We start from the raw sequence: 18,917 nt of genomic DNA on the forward strand, positions 1-18,917 counted from the left end.
AACATTCCTAGGATCTATGAGTAACTAAACAGTAAAGGAGAACCGTATCGGTTCAGCGGTTAGCGAGATCCTTTGGTATAGACAGACAAATTGACAAACAGCCATCCTGTTACTTTACTATAAAGATGATAAATGTGCAGGAGTGAAAGCACAATGTCTAAATCTGTTTAATCATATTTTTTGCACCACAGAAAATTTTCTCTTGCAAATTATAATTGCAGTCATCTATATTAATGAGTGTAATTAGTAAAAGCATTTTATTAACAAGAAATGATTAATTTTGCACTAAATCATCCCATAAATTGTAGTCTTGTAGGGATTCAAAATGTTAAATAGTGGCACTTTTTTAATAATACGATTTTGCTTTCAAGTCTCTACGGTCTCTACTATACGTTGCAAAGTTACGTTCAAGAATCTTTAGGTAAAAAAATTTCGATTTTTTTTGTGATTTCTCTTGGGACGATGGTGGTATCCAACAAAATAGTTATAAACCTTCCCGAGACCTATGAGAGGCAACCCTGTTAGCGAGATCCTTCGATACAAACATACAATTACACAGACAAATTGACAGACAGACATCCTGTTACTTTAGTATAAGGATGCTGTTTCCTAATAGAATTTGACTCGTGGTTTGAAAATTTGGGATGTGCAAATTATTGTTCATTGTCTTATCCCTTACAATCCCAGGTTTAGTATAGATTAAATAATAAATGTAACAGTATAGATGTATAACCCAGAAAACCTTTTTCGTCTGCTATCAAATTGCCTCCTGCTCTTTTGTAGCGACTGTGTTTTATTCTCAACAATATTGACTGATATTTAAATATTCCAATTGAAAGCCGACAAAGGACCCTCACCCCGTGGGTAGAGTTACATATAGCTTGTATCCTCTCTATTCTTTTACTTTAATGATTACACTTTATTTTTTTTTATAGATTCAGAAAATGTTGAGGGGACAAAATTTGCGAGTTACAATTTGTTGCTGTGGCTGTTCGTTAAAAACAGGATGTATCATCATTGGAGCTCTTGAATTTGTAAGTTTATTTATCATCATTGGAGCTCTAGGATTTGTAAGTTAATTTATCATCATTGGAGCTCTTGAATTTGTAAGTTGATTTATTATCATTGGAGCTCTAGAATTTGTAAGTTGATTTATCATCATTGGAGCTCTTGAATTTGTAAGTTGATTTATTATCATTGGAGCTATAGAATTTGTAAGTTGATTTATCATCATTGGAGCTCTAGAATTTGTAAGTTGATTTATCATCATTGGAGCTCTAGAATTTGTAAGTTGATTTATCATCATTGGAGCTCTAGAATTTGTAAGTTGATTTATCATCATTGAAGCTCTAGAATTTGTAAGTTGATTTATCATCATTGGAGCTCTTGAATTTGTAAGTTTATTTATCATCATTGGTGCTCTAGAATTTGTAAGTTGATTTATTATCATTGGAGCTCTAGAATTTGTAAGTTGATTTATCATCATTGGAGCTCTAGAATTTGTAAGTTGATTTAGCAGAGCACGTGTCTTATTTGTTGGTTGGTTTATCGTTAATGCATCTTCAGCAAACTAATAAAGTAGTAAGTAGTTCAACGTGATCCCAATAAAATTTCTGATGCCAATAGTGGACAAAGCTCAAATTGTGTCAAAAATTATCCATGTGACGTCATAAAAATGAGGGATTATCCATCTCTTTTTTGAGGGGGTTTCTTTCCCACTTCTCCTCTCATCCCCCTTATTTTTATTAACACCTCCATTTATATTGAAATTGATTGGCCTACGTTATCCTTTTCTTTAACTTCTCAAATTTTACAATCCCCTGACAATTGCCACTATACTAGTGTAAACAAATGCATAATAGAACTTACAAAAAAGACCCAACCTTTATCTTATCAAGAACCAAGGTTTGCTTGCATGATTTCATCTTTAGAAAACCTCTAGAGGCCATTTCATTTTTCTGGTCATATTTTTCAAGATATTGCAGAGAAATTTAGCTTTAATAATGAAACCTTTTACGGTCATAAGATGCAAAAATGAAATAAGAGCAAATCTTTAAACTAACTAATTAACAATAACTTTTATAATCCTGGTGTAAATGAATTTAGGAATAGGAAAACTAAGCTGATAAAATGGTAAATAAAATAAAAGGTCTTTATCTGTAACGAAGGATCTTGCTAACCTTTTTTTATTTTAAAATTTTTTTTTATCTGAAACTCAAATTGAAAATTGGTTAGTAATACTTGCACCCTCCCCCTACACTTTAAAGGCCCCTAGAGGCTTTTGGGGGCATAGCCGCTAGCAAATATCATATTATGTAGAGTAACTACGATGGCAAAAGTCTACAAGGAAAAATGATTTGGGTTTTAGATTTTTTATTATGGGTCAAAAATAGGGAAAATCTAGCGTTAAAAAAACTTTCTTAAAATATACTGTCTTTTATTGTCACACACATATACATTTTTTAAAGCAAATCATTTCTACATTGAGGACTAGTTCGCCTGTGCGTCAGTGACATATGATTTGGTATGTTAGAATCGTCTTATATAATCAGAATCTTCTGTAATTCTATAAATAAAGCAATGTGTTTTGTAAAAATTCAAATTTTTCATCTGTTTATAAACTTATTTTGTTGGACTTATCCTATTCACTTGATTTGAACATTCTAGTAATAATATTCATACACTTTAATTGTTTGTTTTTATCGAGGTCAGCTTTATGAGCATCGTTTTTCTAGTTTGTTGTCATCCTTGTTTTTATCCCTAGTTTAAACTGTACACAAAGGGCCTTGCCCCTTGCTAACGACCTTTAAATCATGAATAAAGGAATTGGCAATTGAGGGGCCAATGAAACAGGGATTTATTCTATGTTTTTATAGTTAATCTTTTGTGAAAAATGTCCATAATATGGTATTAACAGTTTTTTTCAACTCGGTTCAACAAAATAGATTTTTTCAATAATTACTCAATAGAATTAAAAAAGTAAGGTGTCAACTTAAAGATCTTACTATTTGTGTTCGTAATGGCAATTTTCTTCTTTTTTTTTGTTGCGTTTTACTACCTTAAAACCAACTTAATTTTTAAAAAAACTTAAATTGCTTCAAAAATAAGAGGTCTACAAGAAAAACCGATTGCATATCTAAATTCTATGGATCATTTTACATCTACTACTTACTAAAAACACCGACTAGCTATTTTGAAAAATTTTCACAAAAATTAGGACACCTTCTTTAGATATTTATTGATGATTTTTGTGGGGGAGGATCACTTGATAATCCAAATTCTCCATTTCCAAAAGTGCATAAGTTTCACTTTGAACGCTTTGATTCCTATATCCCTGCACGCAAAAAAACTAATATATCATGTTTAGTCCACAATAACACAGTGCAACCTCCTAGGGTGAAAGTTGGTTATGGCGCGAGTGTCTTGTACAGATTAAAAGGATAAAGAACCTAAAATTGAATAGTTTTTTGTTTTGAAAAAATAAAGTAGAGAGATACATGAATTTAAATCTAAAGCTAACACGTGAAATACAGAGAAGCTTAGTCTATAATCTTGTGCCTTATCCTCAGAGGAATCTAAAAATCTAAAACTGTTAAAGTGTACCTAACTGTTACAGGACCCACAATGTCAAGTTTATTATCTGTAAGGCAAATTAACTGTCTGAGCCCTTCATTGCGTATGTATGGATAAACCTACTTTACATTCAGAAAAGATTTGCTAAATAAAAAAGAAATTTTTGTGAAGGGTGCAAAAATGCATATCGTATTTTTATTCTTGGTTTTAAGCAGGAAGAGAGGAGACATTGTAAAATATACAATTAACCATAGTTTAATAACTATTTTAACTTATTTTTTGGCCTAAAAATTGGGACCTTTTTTTAAATTGTGTTTGGTTATTTGCAAACGAGTAGTGTCTAACTTTTTAACTTAAGTTTTGACCAACAAATGAAATAGTTTTGTTTATCATCAACTGGGATAAACACTAATTGTTTTATCCCTTAAGATCCCTGTTAGTGTTAAGTCATGTATTGTATTTTACACTAGCGGCTTCGCCCCTAGCCTCTAGGGGCTTTTTTCTGAAGGTTCAGGGGAGAATTTTAAAAAAAAATTTTACATTTTTTTAGATATTTTCTGTATTTTATTACATTTTATAACTCTTTATATCATTTTATAACTCTTTATAACATTTTATAACTCTTTATAACTTTTTATATTTATTTATATTATTTAAAACCTTTGAATTTTTTCTTTTTTTTATTGTTTTTTAAAATTTCTTTGCCATTGTCCTTTTTTGGGCTTCGCCCCTACAGGAGAAGGAAGTTTTCACAATCTTTTTAAATTTGATAAAACAAAGTTTTAAAAGAAGAAAAGAAATTTAAAAAGAAGAAAAATAATTGAAAATATAAAAAAGTATAAAAAAATATAAAATTTATAAAAATATATAAAAACATAAAAAACATTAAAATTAGAAAAAAATATGAAAATCTTTTTTTGGGGGGGAAATTTTCATTTTTGGGGGGGTTGGGGGAGTCCCACCCCCCAAAAAAATAGCTCAAAACCACCACAGGACCAATAGGTATATACCCTGAAGAGTAGAATCCAATCAGTTCAGTGGTTACCGAGATCTTAAGCTTCAGGCTTCTTGGCCATAATTATGTATTTGAAATATATTTTCTGTGAACATGGCACCCTCTTTAGTCTAAATGACATATATCATATAGATTTAACTTATATATTAAATGGTTAGTAAAAATAAAGACATTTAAAAAAAACAATGCAGAAAATGTTGCTTTAAAAGGAAAAAATATATATTTATTTTATCAAACCAAACTCAATAAGGAAATTGATTAAATAGATAAAATAAATAAATAAAATAAATTATTACAAATTGCCATCGTGAAATTATTAATCATTTCTTTATTTTTAGATAGCTGGGTTTGCTGGTTTCATTTTTCTCCTGTACACACTAACAAATTATGAACGTAAGTTTAAATCAATTTTTCGTTATTAACTTTTTGAATGTGTTCTTTGAAAAATACTAGATCTTTTTTTTGATCATAATGATAATCATTTCCACAATCATTGAATTATTTACTAAGTATATTTGCGATAACTTTTATTTAATAGATTCTTCCAATTTTTAACATTTACAAAACAGCCTGCTTTATTGCTTCAAGATCCATGTCAGATCTATATAGGAAATAAATGTCTATATATGAGCTCAAGTTTTCCAAGGAATAAATGTTTAAAACTCATAGTGCTCCATAATAAATCCATAATAAACTCCCATTGACCAGAACGATATGACCCATTATTTTACTGCATGAAGAATAAATTCTTTTTTTTTATTTCATGTTGCTATTTGAATTATATTGAAGTATTAAATTTAGATTCTTAAAACAGAAAATTTAAATTTATAATATAGTAAATAAAAGAAAACTTAGTTTTAAAATAATTTGATACCAGCGATACGTGCGTAATAGGCCGACTCAAGATGCAAAATTTTTTGGCGCGCTATTTTAACCCATTCTATTCATAAATATAAGACTATTGATACCTTTAAAAGTGTTCTCAGACTATTTTTTCAGCAATATGTCAAATTCGAATTTCATAAAAAAGGGGAAGGTTCCCCCCTGGGGGTAAAATTTTTTTTTCTTTCAAACCATGGCTTTATACACCTTCCTGAATTCGTCTTGAAGAGTACATTAAGAATCAAAAAACGTTTTTTAAAAATATTGATCCCAGAATAAGTTATCCTCAAATAACCGTCAAAATCACCTGATTTTGCTAAAATGGCCAAAATTGTTAGTTTTTTGAGAATAGCTCTTGCTATGATCAAAATATTTTAAAATCGTTTTTTGATCCTTAATGTACTCTTCAAGACGAATTCAGGAAGGTGTATAAAGCCATGGTTTGAAAGAAAAAAAAATTTCACCCCAGGGGGGAACCTTCCCCTTTTATATGAAAATCTAATTTGACATATTGCTGAAAAAAAGCTACTAGAACACTTTTTTTGGTATCATTGGTCTTTAAATCATAAAAGGAATGGGTTGAAATAGCGCGCCCATTGAATTTAAAAAAAAGTGGTAATTCTGAGTCGGTGTAGTGCGTAATGTGGTCAGATTTTGAACTAAAATTTAACAGTTAACTAAACATTTTAACCCTTTCTGGACGATAATTTTAAAAATAAAAAATATTAGGATCCTAAAATATTTTAAAGAAAGAGGAAATACTTTAATACTTTAAACAGGGATAGGACAATGGAATAAAAAGATTAATATTCAATCTAGCTAATAGCGGAATAATTTTAGAACGCCACCTCTAGTCTTTTTATAACAAGGACAGTTAGATCTTACAGTCGCGAAACTTTTTAGAACCATTAAACATAAAGGTAGTTATAATTTTAGCTAATAAGAATTGAGATTTTAGTTTGGGGTCATCTATGTGTACTATTAAGATATATTTATTTAGTAAGTGGAGCTATGCTAGATATGACAGGAGTATTTGTTGGATATACTATTCTAGTTATGCTACTATCATCCATTCTTATCTTTGCTACTTTGAAGGTGGGTCTATACATTTTTTATATACTTGTTCTATACAACTTGGATTATTTCATTTGTCGTTTGGGATGCATGGGTTCGAATCTCGTCCCAAACTGCGTCAAAACTAAAGACGTTAAGAGCTGTACCTTTTGCTGCTATGTCAGATGCGGAACAATAATAGTTAGAGATGGGGGAATGTCTTAGTCCAAAACAGGAGCAACTTATTACCACATGAACAGCTAGGTCTGCAATCCTTGGTTTTCTGCAATTGTTTCAATGCTAGGTCCTTAGAACCTTGTACAGAGGTCTAGTCTTACGTTGTTATCTACCGTCCCCAGAGGTATTAATCAGAGATATACTTATCTCTTAGACTTTCTATATTTGATTATCTTTGTTTCTTCTTTCCCTTATTTCAAAGTAAATTTAATGGCATTATTACATTTAGTGACAATTTTAAATTTTATTTGCTCATGTTTTAGGAGAAGCCTACATTGTTGTTAGCCTGGTTAGTTACAATTGGAATTATGGCAGCTATCAGTCTTGTTCTTGATGTCGTCTTCAAGGTAATTTATAGTAGCGCAGCTACTCTACAACAAGGGATTTGCATATGTCCAACAGTCGTTCCTTTGTTTACTACATTAATTTAGGTTAGATTCGGTTGTATTGGTTACACGGCAGATTAGGGTACCTTTTCAGGATTTAGGAACAAAGAAAAAAATCCACCCCTGCCCCTTATTTTTAATTAATTTAAAAAAAATGAGAGATATAGAAGGGAAATATAGCGTAATATATGTATATGGTCTTTCATAAATCAATATGCACATTTTTTTGAAATGTAGTTTTGCTATTGCATTTACTGAATATGATATTCTTATTTGTATACTGGTTTTCACTTTACAGTTCTTTTCTTACAGCTTTCAGTTGGCTTCTTGCTATTTTGCTATTTATCAACAAATTTGTTCTTGTTTCAGATGGGAAGAGTGGGTATTGCGCTGGTTCCATTGGATGTTCTACTTCAGCTTTACTGTCTTCTAGTTGTTCATTCCTACAGGTATAATATTTTAAAGTTTTAAATTAATAAACTAAGGTTCTTATTGGTCCAGGGAAGTTTTATTTTGGTGTTGGGTACATCCAGCCTTCCAAGATATTGTGGTATCCGCCTAGGTTAAATGGCAGACACCCGAGTTCAATTGACTACGGCAGTGCGAACAGACGTGGACACGTATAGTATAGAGAAGCTACGCTTCTCTAGCAATCACTAAATAATAAACAGAGTCTATTCAGATGTTCCTTTATTCAGGGTCTAAGGTTTACTAAAGTTATATACAACAAACAATAAATACACAGATTGGAATAAGTAATCATAAAGCAGAATCAATATAAATACATATACAATAATCAGATTGGGCAATAATGATCCCCCATCCCTGGAAAGGGTGGGGGAACCAAACAATACAGCTTAACCATAATAAGGCTTGTCAAAATCTATCATTAATTTCAAAGCATAGGGAGGGGTCGGCTGACCCCTTCCCCAGTACTCGGGGGAGGGCCCTCGGCCCTTCTCCGAACCAAGGTCAGGGTTGCCATAGAACATGGCTCACGGCTGCCGAATACCACAATATATCGCCCCGGTAAAAAATCCATCCCCTCGATCTTTAAAACTTTCTTATTCGTAGAGCTAAAATTTACAGTGGAGGTTCTTACCCTTTAAAACTATTCCCTTAAGTGCCCTTAATGGCCTCATTAGGAGCGTTGTAGCTGGTGTTCATAACAAAAAAAGATTTTAATTACTTAACATGATCTAATAGAGTTTATATATATCTAATTTGGTTTCGTAATTCATATCCTTACCTCGATCCCTATAGGTGCACCGGCCACTGCACCAGTTCTGAGAGGGAGGGGGGGGGGTTACCTTTTTAATTTATCATGGGAAGGTGAAGGAATTCCCAAAAACGTTAATAAACTCTCCCTGCGCCTGTAGGAAGCTCCTTTGTGAAGGAGAACCATATCGGTTGAGTGGTTGGCGAGATCCTTCGCTACAATAAGATAGACAGAAATCTTGTTACTTTATAGAAGGACTAGCGTCTTTGTCCCTAGCCTCTAGGGGCTTTGCCCCAAGAGGTGATAAAAAAATAAGGTGAAATAAGGAAATCTCCTGCAAAAAAAAGGACCAAGGAAATCTTCTCAAAAAAAATGGGGGGGGGGGAATTTTTTGTTTTTTGGGGGGATCGGGGGTGTCCCACCCCCCCAAGAAAATAGCCTAAAACCACCACAGGACCAGTAGGTATATACCCTGAAGAGTAGAATCCAATCGGTTCAGTGGTTACCGAGATCTTAAGCTTCAGACGGACGGACGGACAGACATCATTCTACTTTGTATTATAGATGTGGTAGCACTAGGCTTCGAACACGTGCTACGTACATCCCTCCAAAGGTGGTATGGGGGTGTTGGATGAGAAGCGACCGCGAGACTGGTATTTATAGGCTTCTATAAAGAGACGAGCTCCAGTGTCCCCGGTGCAGAGATCATCAACAATAGCGGTCACCTAAAAACAAAAACAACTATATTATACACTGAGCGAAGCTTCTATATAGATCGAACCCTGAACTACAAAGTATCATATCATAAATTGTAAATATATATTTTTAGGGTTCAGATTTTGACCCAGAATGAACCCACAATTCTTGGCAATGGAGATAATAAACCAACAAACAATGAATTTGAAAACAAGGAATACTACTATACATATTTAAATGTGGGGGAACCTAATTAAAAAGCAAGATTAGGAATCAGTATACACTTACTTAATTTGAGTTTCAGAAAAGTTTTTTTATCCCATCTTATCAAAGACAGTTTTCCGCGTAAGTTAAAATTTAAAGAACCAGTTTTGTTAGTCCCGAGTGACCAAAGGCCTGGACTGACAAAACTGGTATTAAATTTATGGGTTCTATCTTATTATTCGTAAAAAATGTCTGTAATACGATGATATACATGATTTTACAGTATGTCTAAGAACTGGTTCTAATCCAGCGGATATTAATCGGTTTCGAAGCTGTACTTGAAAAAGAGTTAACCTTATACGCCACGTACGGTCAGATGGACGTGCAGATACACTATTCATATGAAAATGTGTAGTAATATTTCTAAAATTTAGGTTTATACCAAGAACGAAATCAAAGACAAAGAGACAACACAATGAAAATATAATTACAATACCTTAATCATAGAGTAGCTTTGCTACCAAAATAGGAGAATTTTCAATTCAAATGTTACAGATTCTATTGTTTGATTTAAGATAAAGCTCATAAAAGTCAATTGTGTACCTTTTCTTCATAATTTATATACTCTGAATAAAATTCCTTATCATATACCTATTATTTTTAATTCATGATTATGTGTTACCTATTTAGTATATTAATATATTCATTAGTACCTTAAAAACTAAAATTTTAAAATTTCTTAAAAGAATTTTTCGTTTATTTGGCAGCTTAAAATTATTATATTTGTAAAATAAATTAAATATATTGTGTATTGTTTACTTATTTAACCTTGCTAATTAATCCGTATGTCCTTCCAAGTATCTTAAGAAAAAATTATTCAGAGGCTATGAAAGATTTAGGTTTGATTTTTCTAGTGTTGATTCCACTAATTATGGGGAGCATTTGTCCATTTAACAATATCAGATGACCTCTTGATTGCGTTTTATTCTGTATCTTACAATGAACATTTTTAAAAATCCGTGTATTTTCCTTTGACAACAAGTGAAAATTATAAAAATTAATGTAAATTATGCAAGGCCTGGCATAAATGTACAAAAAGATAGACATAGAAGGTAAAACAAAATTTATAGAAAAACCTTGTTGCAAAAAAAAACTTTCCATCGGGAAGAAATAAAAATGATATATTAAGAAATGGCCAGTCCTTCCTAGAATATTCCTTATTAAAAGTTAAACATTAGAATAGTCATTTATCGCATCGTATTATAAACAGCTTTCTGCGGATTTAAATATGTACAATTATAATATTAAACCCAGTTTTGTTAGCCCCGAGATGCCGAAGTAACGGGCTAACAAAACTGATTTTGATATTATAATTGTACATTTTTATATTTGTAGATAACTGGATATAAACGATAGGATACATGATTTTTCATTGTGGCTGAGAACCGGTTCTAATCCAGTGGATATTAAGCGGTTTCGAAGCCATACTGGCAAATGGCTTCATATGATGAATTCCAATGATTTGGTGGAAACTTAAACATTTTTAATGTAAGCAAAAGTTGTAAAGAAGTAAGTTCAACTTTTACTGAATTCAAAAGAGGATGGGGCTAGGGTTATAACAGTTATTTATAGTATCGTATTATAGACAGCGTTCGGGATATTAAAATGAAAAGGATTAAAATCAGTTATGTTAGGCCAGATTAACAAAACTGGTATTTATTTTATGATTTTGTTATAAATATTCATGGAAAATTGTCTGTAATACGAACCTATATATGATTTTTCAGCTTGGCTGAGAACCAGTTCTAATCCAGCGGTTATTAATCGGTTTCGAATCAATATTAGAATATATTTTTTTGTTAATCTGTTGGTTAGTAAGTTACTTTGGCTTTTTACCTAATTTATTTGCCTAATGTATAAAATTTCTTAATTACAAGATATATTTTGTTGATTTATATTATTCATAATTAAAAACCCTTTCTGTAAAATAAGATTTTAAATTTATTTTATTTTTAAAAGAAAACGACTTTTATCCTATATTTTTTCATAAAATATTTCATTCATACACAAACAGCGGCAAAATACACAGATAATACTAAAAATGCTAGTGATTTCCTTTTAAGTGCCTAGCGAGCATAGAACTCATTTCCCCCTATATTTTCTGAATAAATTGAAAATAAGTGGTAGTTTTTTTAACACCCAAAATAACCTAGCCTTAAATAAGAAACTAAAACGCAAAATGTACCCCACCCTTGTATCAATTTATTTCAAAACAAGGATGACAACATCCATAAAAGCGAAGCTCCGGTATTGAAGGACAAACGAAAATCAACACTTGCAGAGTGTCAAAACTGAATAAGCAGATTATTATTGCATAAGTATAAACAAAATTGTAAGTAAATTGGTTGCAAAACTGCATAAATACGTAATACTATTTAAGGACATACTTACATTTTTAGGACTTAATTATAGAGATGCTTCGCTTATAAAATTGTACCTTGTTGCAATAGGAATCACTATTCCAAAAATCAGATGAATCGGATAATTCTAACATTCTAACAAAATTTGATGTCAAAAAAGTAAAAAATCAACAAGTTTTAAAATGGACATCCAGATATTTTGGTAATGACTATAGAGTTGCTACGCTTTCTAAATAGTACCTAACTACTACATAAATCACCATGCAAAGTTTGAAATTGATAGGATTATTCTAACATGCCTTAATTAACGCCAAGAGCTAACCATGACGGACTGACAAGTCAAATTAGGTAAATCTTCTAATATAAATGTTTTAAAATTATTTCATCTCAACCCTAAAATTAAAATGAGATTTGAATTGGCAAAAGAATTGAGAGCGTAATCTAACTTTAATCTTTTCATAAGTTTTCATTGTTTCCCTTTTATACATTCTCTATATGCATATAATATTTAAATCATTAAAAGTTAAATAGTTAAAAGAATTCATTTATTTTTCTTTCTGGTCAGTTTTGTTCCATCCTATTATAAAAAAGTAGTAAGCTTTTTTGAGTCTGAAGCTTAAGATTTCAATAATCCCAGAACTGATTGAGTTCTATTTACTAGTTAGAAAAGCTTCATATAGGTCCTGGGATTATTTAGGCTATTTAAGTTTTTGTTTTAAGCCTTGGGATGGTTTCAGGTTATTTTTCTGCCCACTAACCCTTTTTGAAGAGTCCACAGATGTTACGGGCGCTGCCGCTAGTTTGATCATAACGTAATATCATTTATTATGGTAACTATGGAACATCTTTGTTGATTATATAGTGATTACTTATAAACAGAATTCGTCCTTATTGAATTTAATATTTTTTAAACTCGTAAATTATCTCGTGATGTTGCTGTCACATTATATCTAACAACAAAAATAACTAAGGGAGTATTGTCTCCTTTCTATAGAAGCAACAAGGTATTAGGTAAAATAACATCCAGCACACAACCATCCTTAGATTGCAGTATCTTTGTCTGGAAGTCCTAACATCCGGACAAATTCTAACATCTATTTCTACGGGCCAAGACATTCCATAAGTCTCTTGCGCCTGACCTTTTTATATATTATCCAGACTCGAAGGCAAGCAAGCACGTGATTTATATACACTAACTGTGCTACAAAAAAGTATTAAATTCAAACACACTCTAAAAGTCAAAAGGTCCTAGATGCTTTGTAATTATCTTTACATTCTCAACATATGACCTTATTTATACGACTTGTGAGCATGAAAAAGTTTGTCAGGGTTTTTGACTTGATGTTCATACTACTGCGGCTGCCGGGCCTTACAATTAATTACTAATTGTTTGTATCAGGCCATTGACAATCTACTAATTACCAATTATATTGTTAAAGGCGAAGCTTTTCTATAATTAGGGTTAGTCCGTCCGTCCGTCCGAGACGGATAGCATTTTTCGTTAATTTAGGCATAATAGAATAGTCCTATCGATTTCAAACTTTGCATTGTGATCCCTGTAGTAGTACTCACAATTTTTGCATTGACTCTTATTCATATATATTCTGATTATTCAGTTCTGACTCTATACAAGTTTTAATGTCCGTTTGTCCTACCGTTTCAGAGCTTCGCTTTTATGGATGTTGTCATCCTTGTTTCTTACTAATTAGTATGTTCTTGTTGGTGTACTTGGCAAATTGACATGGACTAGCACCAGGGATATTAAGGGATAAAACAATTGATTTTTCCTTATCAAGTATCGCATTTCTTATTCATTTGTAAAAAATAATAATTAGGTTTTTTTGCCGGATACTGGATATCCGGCTGATTTTTAATGTCAGATATCCGCAGTCCGGCCAGATATCTGGCAAATTACCAGATATCCGGCATTATAAATCAGCCGTATATCCGTATAGTTTGAATATCCGGATATCCCGGTTATCCGGCCAAAGCCTATTAACTAGTTTAATTCATTGTCTTGATATATTATTTGTTCAGATATCATTGAAATAAAGAAGAAAATAATTTTAATCTAATAAAAAACACTATTTTTCCTTTTATTGTCGAATGAAATTCTAAACAGATAAACAGCATTAACAATTTTAATTGTAAAACTTTTTGGAATGACATCGGATAAAATTAATTAACTGAAACTTGTTCTAATATAAGATGCTAGAGATGCATCCAATGCACATATATATTTGATATAGAATATCAGTTATTTTAAAATTTTCCTATGAGCAAAATAAATAAAAATAATAGTATTGTTCAAAATGCCTTTTATGCCAGAGAGAGAGAGAGAGAGAGGGGCCAATGGGCTGTTTATTACATGAGTCCCCAAAGTTTTATGATAATGTTTTCTTATTCGTTGGCTAAACAACTTTGGGGACTTTAGTAAATTTTGATTAGTTGCTTCATTAAGTTGAGTGTTCAAATGTTTCAACCACTAATTTTAATCTGCAGAAGGGGTAATTTTGTGCATTAATTTATCGGCCATGGTCATATCCCTTCAAATTTCAGTGTTTAGATGATATGATACTTCTGGCGCCTGATACACTTGTGTTTTAATTTTGGTTACAGAAAAACATGTGTTATGCTATACGACTGTAAAAATTTACCTGTAATACCTGGATTTGGACAGCTACTGTTGCTGCCAGGATGGCTCGAACCATAAAAATGATTGACCAAAAGTAACATATATAAATGCCAAATTTAACCCACTTAAAGTGCTTTGACTAATAGAAATGAAGGACAATTGCAGTATCAATGTAGCAAACCCGTTAAATATATCATTTTTAAAACCTTCAATATTGAAAATGATCCAATTGAAAAGAAATCAACAGCCTAAATTAAGAAATACTCATATATAGAAACTAAACAACTGATGTCATCACTGTTAGTATCTTTATCTATAGTGCCTTAGCAAAATGAGGATAAATGTCACTGCTTTTGGCCTACCTATTCTATTGACGTCAGAAAATACCCTGTACCCCATCATCTATTTTCTATCCCCCTTCCCTTTCTCTTTCCCTCTACCATATCGTCAATAGAAAATATAGGCCAAAAGCGGTGACATCTATGCCCATTTTCTAAGGCCACTAATCACAGCTCCTTTTTTAAAAGTGATATTGTTGGTTAATCTTGGTCAGCGGTCCAAACACAAATTCAGCAAGGGTTTTAGTATTACCATCCTTGAGATGGACGCCATCGGTGGTAGCTGTCTATAGTGCCCTAGTAAAATGGTGATAGATGTCACTGCTTTTGGCCAACCTATTTTATGGACGTCAGAAAATACCCTGTACCCCATCTTTCTTATAAGGGGTTTCTTTCCCCCTTCCCTTTCTCATTCCCTCTACTATGACGTCAATAGAATATGTAGGCCAAAAGTTGTGACATTTATCCCGACGAAGCTCAATCTGTACCACTTTTGATTCCTGTGACGTCATAAAAAAAGGAGGGAGAGGAGAGGAGAAGTGGGAAAGAAAACCCCTAAAAAAGAGATGGAGAATCCCTCATGTTTATGACGTCACAGAAATTAAAAGTGGTACAGATTTGGCTTCGTCACAACTTTTTTTGGCAAGGGAGAAAGAACACATATATGCAACATAGTTGACTTGTTTGGGAAATATTCTAATGTTGCACAAACCTTCTCCCTGACTACAGAAAATATATTTAGAATACGGATTATTCAAATTTGGTTGCACAAATCCAAACATTTACATCAGATTGTCACACATGTCATTTACAAACAAGTACAGTGCAACAGCAACAAATAACAGTTGTGAAGAAAACAATCAGAATAAAGGACAAACGTACAATAACTCTTAAAGAGTGTCAGAACTTAAAAAGCAGATCATTAATTTGTAAGTCGAAACAAAATTATACATAAATTTGATATAACACGCTACTGTAGAAAGACAAACTTTAATTTTTCGGATTTGATTAAACTATGTCTTACTTACATCCTGTTACGACGAAGCCCATTTTGTTCCGAATTTGTATCACTTTTGAAAAGTGCGACTCCAGTTACGTCATATTTTTCTTTCCCGAAAAAGGGAAGGGGGAAAGAAAAAAAGGGAAGGGGGGAAGAAAAAAGAGATGAGAGAAAAGGGGGTTTTCCCCATCTCTTTTGGAGAGATTTTCTTCCCCCCTTCCCTTTTTCGGGAAAGAAAAATATGACGTAACTGGAGTCGCACTTTTCAAAAGTGATACAAATTCGGAACAAAATGGGCTTCGTCTCCTGTTACTACTAAGGAAGTGTACAAATATTTTTTTTGATAAAAGATGCGTGTGAATATCTTTACTGCATATAATTCAAAGTTGTTCCATAGTTACTATAATAAATGATATATTATTATACTTAAATTTATTATTCTATTTCACATCTAATCTTGTAGTTTTCCTATTAAAAGTAAAGATTAGGGTAGTAAATTTATTCTTTTATTTTTTTTCTTGGAAGCTTTACTAAGTGTCTTAAAAAATCAGCCATTTGACGTTATCAAAATGAGGAATAAAGGGGAAGTGGAAAAAAAACCTTTAAAAAGAGATAGACAATTTTTATGACGTCAAATGGCTAATTTGTTGAGACATTTTGTGAAGCTTTTTTTTAATGTTAAATGAATTCTTTTTTATATTTTTTTCTATCTCTTTTTAGCATCTTTTCTGCAGTGTATTCTTTATTACACTATGTTTCTTATTTAACATTTTTCTCTGATTTTCAAAAAGTAATTATATCTAAGGTTTTATATTCCTTTCCCCCTTTTTTTTACTGGCTTTTAAAATCTTCTTTTATCAATAGTTTATTTTTTTCTGGTTAAAAATTACAATTTAATTTAATCCAAATACTTTAATAGTTATTTCTCGCATCGTATTATAAACTGCTTTCCGCGGATATTGAATGTACAATTATAAGATTAAAACCAGTTTTTTTAGCCCCTATGTCCCGTAGGCACGGGCTAAAAAAACTGGTTTTAATCTTATGATTATACATTTTAATATTCGTAGAAAGCTGGATATAATACGATGCTAGACATAGTTTTTTCGTATGGATGAGAACCGGTTCCTATCCACCGGATTCGAATGAATACGAGAAAATATCTTTCGATTTAAAAGTTTAATCTAAATTTGTAAATTTATAAACCTGTATTTTTATTTGGAAAATTTTTATCGAATCTTGGTAAACTTGCAGTGTCCAAACTTTTCAACCACTAACATTAATCTATAGAAGTGGTAATTTTCTTATCTCCATTGGGCATGCGCATCAATTGATCGTTCATTGTCTTAATCTTAAGATCCCTGTAAATCTCTAAAAAAAATTGCTCCAAATGTACATATTTTTATCCAGGACATTGGGCTGTTTTAAAATAACGTTTCCTTATTTGATGGCTTATCAACTTTGATAACTTTAATTGAATTGTTATTGATTGGTTCACTAAGTTGAGTGTACATTGTACAAACATTTCAACCATGAACATTAATCTATAGAAGTTGTAATTTAAGAATTATAATTGGGCATGAGCATCAATTTATCGACCAATGTCTTATCCCATAAGATCCAGGTAAATCTTTCAGAATATTATTCCATATATGTATCATTATTCAGGGGGGGGGGGGGTACCTTAAGCTGTTGAATACACTAGTCGCCAAGGTTTTTTAATAACGAATTTTGATAGATTTGTTCATTAAGTTGTGTGTAAAAGAGTTAATTAATCATTAATTTTAATCTACAGAAGCTATAAATTTGTAAATTATAATTGGACATCAATTGATCATCCATTGTCAAATCCCTGAGAATCTGACAGAATATTATTCCACAAATCCACATACCTAATATATGTATATGCATTATTATTACTTAATAAACTATTGTGTTCTGTTTAACTAGATTAAGGAGTTCAAGGATAAAAGACATATTCCTTTGGAACAATATTCATTCTTTAATTAGAGAACTGTTTTAATGTCCCAAGTCTATTATTGAAAAAAATATTTAAGCAAATTGCCATTATGAACAAAAGCAGTAAGATCTTTAATTTGACACCTTACTTTTTAAATTCTGTTGAGTTATCATTGAAAAAATCTATTTTGTTGAACCCCGTTGGGTTAAAACAAAATCACAAAAAAATACAATTTTAAAAATGGATAATATACATCTATTATTTTAATTACTTTTATACCATTGTGACTGTCAGAAATACAAACTTTTGAACTTTTAGCGCCACTTGAATTTAATAATGTTTAGACTCTGTATCTATTCTAATAGATCTAACGTATATATGTGAATAATTTGAAAGTTGTGAATTATGAAACGGAGAATATATATATGCAATATATTTCAATATAATATTCTGATAATTATATCAACTCTGAAATTAAGAATTTTTAAAAGAACCAAAAAAATTCAGATCGCTTCGCGCGCATTTTTATTTCTACTATCAAGATTTTTTACCGCCGCCTAAAATCAAAAGACCATATGGTTATACCAGATTAAAACAGTTCTGAACCATGATAAAAAATTCAATTTGATTTTTAAAAAAGTTTGTCAATTTTCTATTTGACCATTGTAAATGATAAAATTTTTTTTCAAGTAGATTACTCACTTAAAAGCTTTCAAAATTTTAGAGAAACAGAGATGATAACATAGCTCTAAAACGTTGTGACAAACGAACATTAACACAGTGTAGTGTCAGAACTGAATAATTAGAATAGAAATGTATAAAAGTCGAACGACAAAGTTTGTAAGTAAATCTGCTGAAAAACTGCTTGATACAGGATATTGTTTAAGAGCATACTTACATTTTTAGGACTTGATTTTAGAGATGCTACGCTTATAACAATGTACTTTGCTGTCCTTGGAATCAATATTCCAAAAATGCAACATGTTTAAAATGAACGTACGGACTTTCTTGTAACGATAATAGAGTTGCTTCGCTTTCTCACTCGTATCTAACTCCTACAGGAATCATCATGCATCCAAAGTTTAAAATCAATAGGACAATTCTAACATGCCTAAATTAACGAAAAGAAGTATCCGCTACGTACGTAAGAGCAATCCGTTACGTCCTATCCTAATCATAGAAAAGTTTCGCTTTTACAAAAGAATTGATATTTTACAGAGAAATCAATATTTATGCAGTTTTAGCTTAGTCCTCATATAATGATTTTAAATCTATTTTAATATTATTTTTTGACAATTT

At 31.5% G+C, this 18,917-nt stretch overlaps 2 protein-coding genes across 2 annotated transcripts in view; one reads left to right on the forward strand and one right to left on the reverse strand.

Annotated features, from left to right (window-relative positions):
• LOC145324880 (locomotion-related protein Hikaru genki-like) overlaps positions 1 to 18,917 on the reverse strand; it is a 251,714-nt gene that overhangs the window by 28,335 nt on the left and 204,462 nt on the right. The gene's annotated exons all lie outside the window — the stretch shown is intronic.
• Positions 938 to 9,318, forward strand: LOC145324398 (uncharacterized). Its single transcript, XM_080166990.1, has 6 exons — positions 938 to 1,034; positions 4,927 to 4,981; positions 6,471 to 6,565; positions 7,024 to 7,107; positions 7,516 to 7,595; positions 9,195 to 9,318. The coding sequence occupies exons 1-6, from the start codon at positions 945 to 947 to the stop codon at positions 9,316 to 9,318; spliced, it is 528 nt and encodes a 175-aa protein (XP_080023116.1). The 5' UTR covers positions 938 to 944.

This window comes from Acartia tonsa, chromosome 7, assembly GCF_053477335.1.
Source record: "Acartia tonsa isolate MP-2025a chromosome 7, ASM5347733v1, whole genome shotgun sequence".
Classification (NCBI taxonomy): domain Eukaryota; kingdom Metazoa; phylum Arthropoda; class Copepoda; order Calanoida; family Acartiidae; genus Acartia; species Acartia tonsa.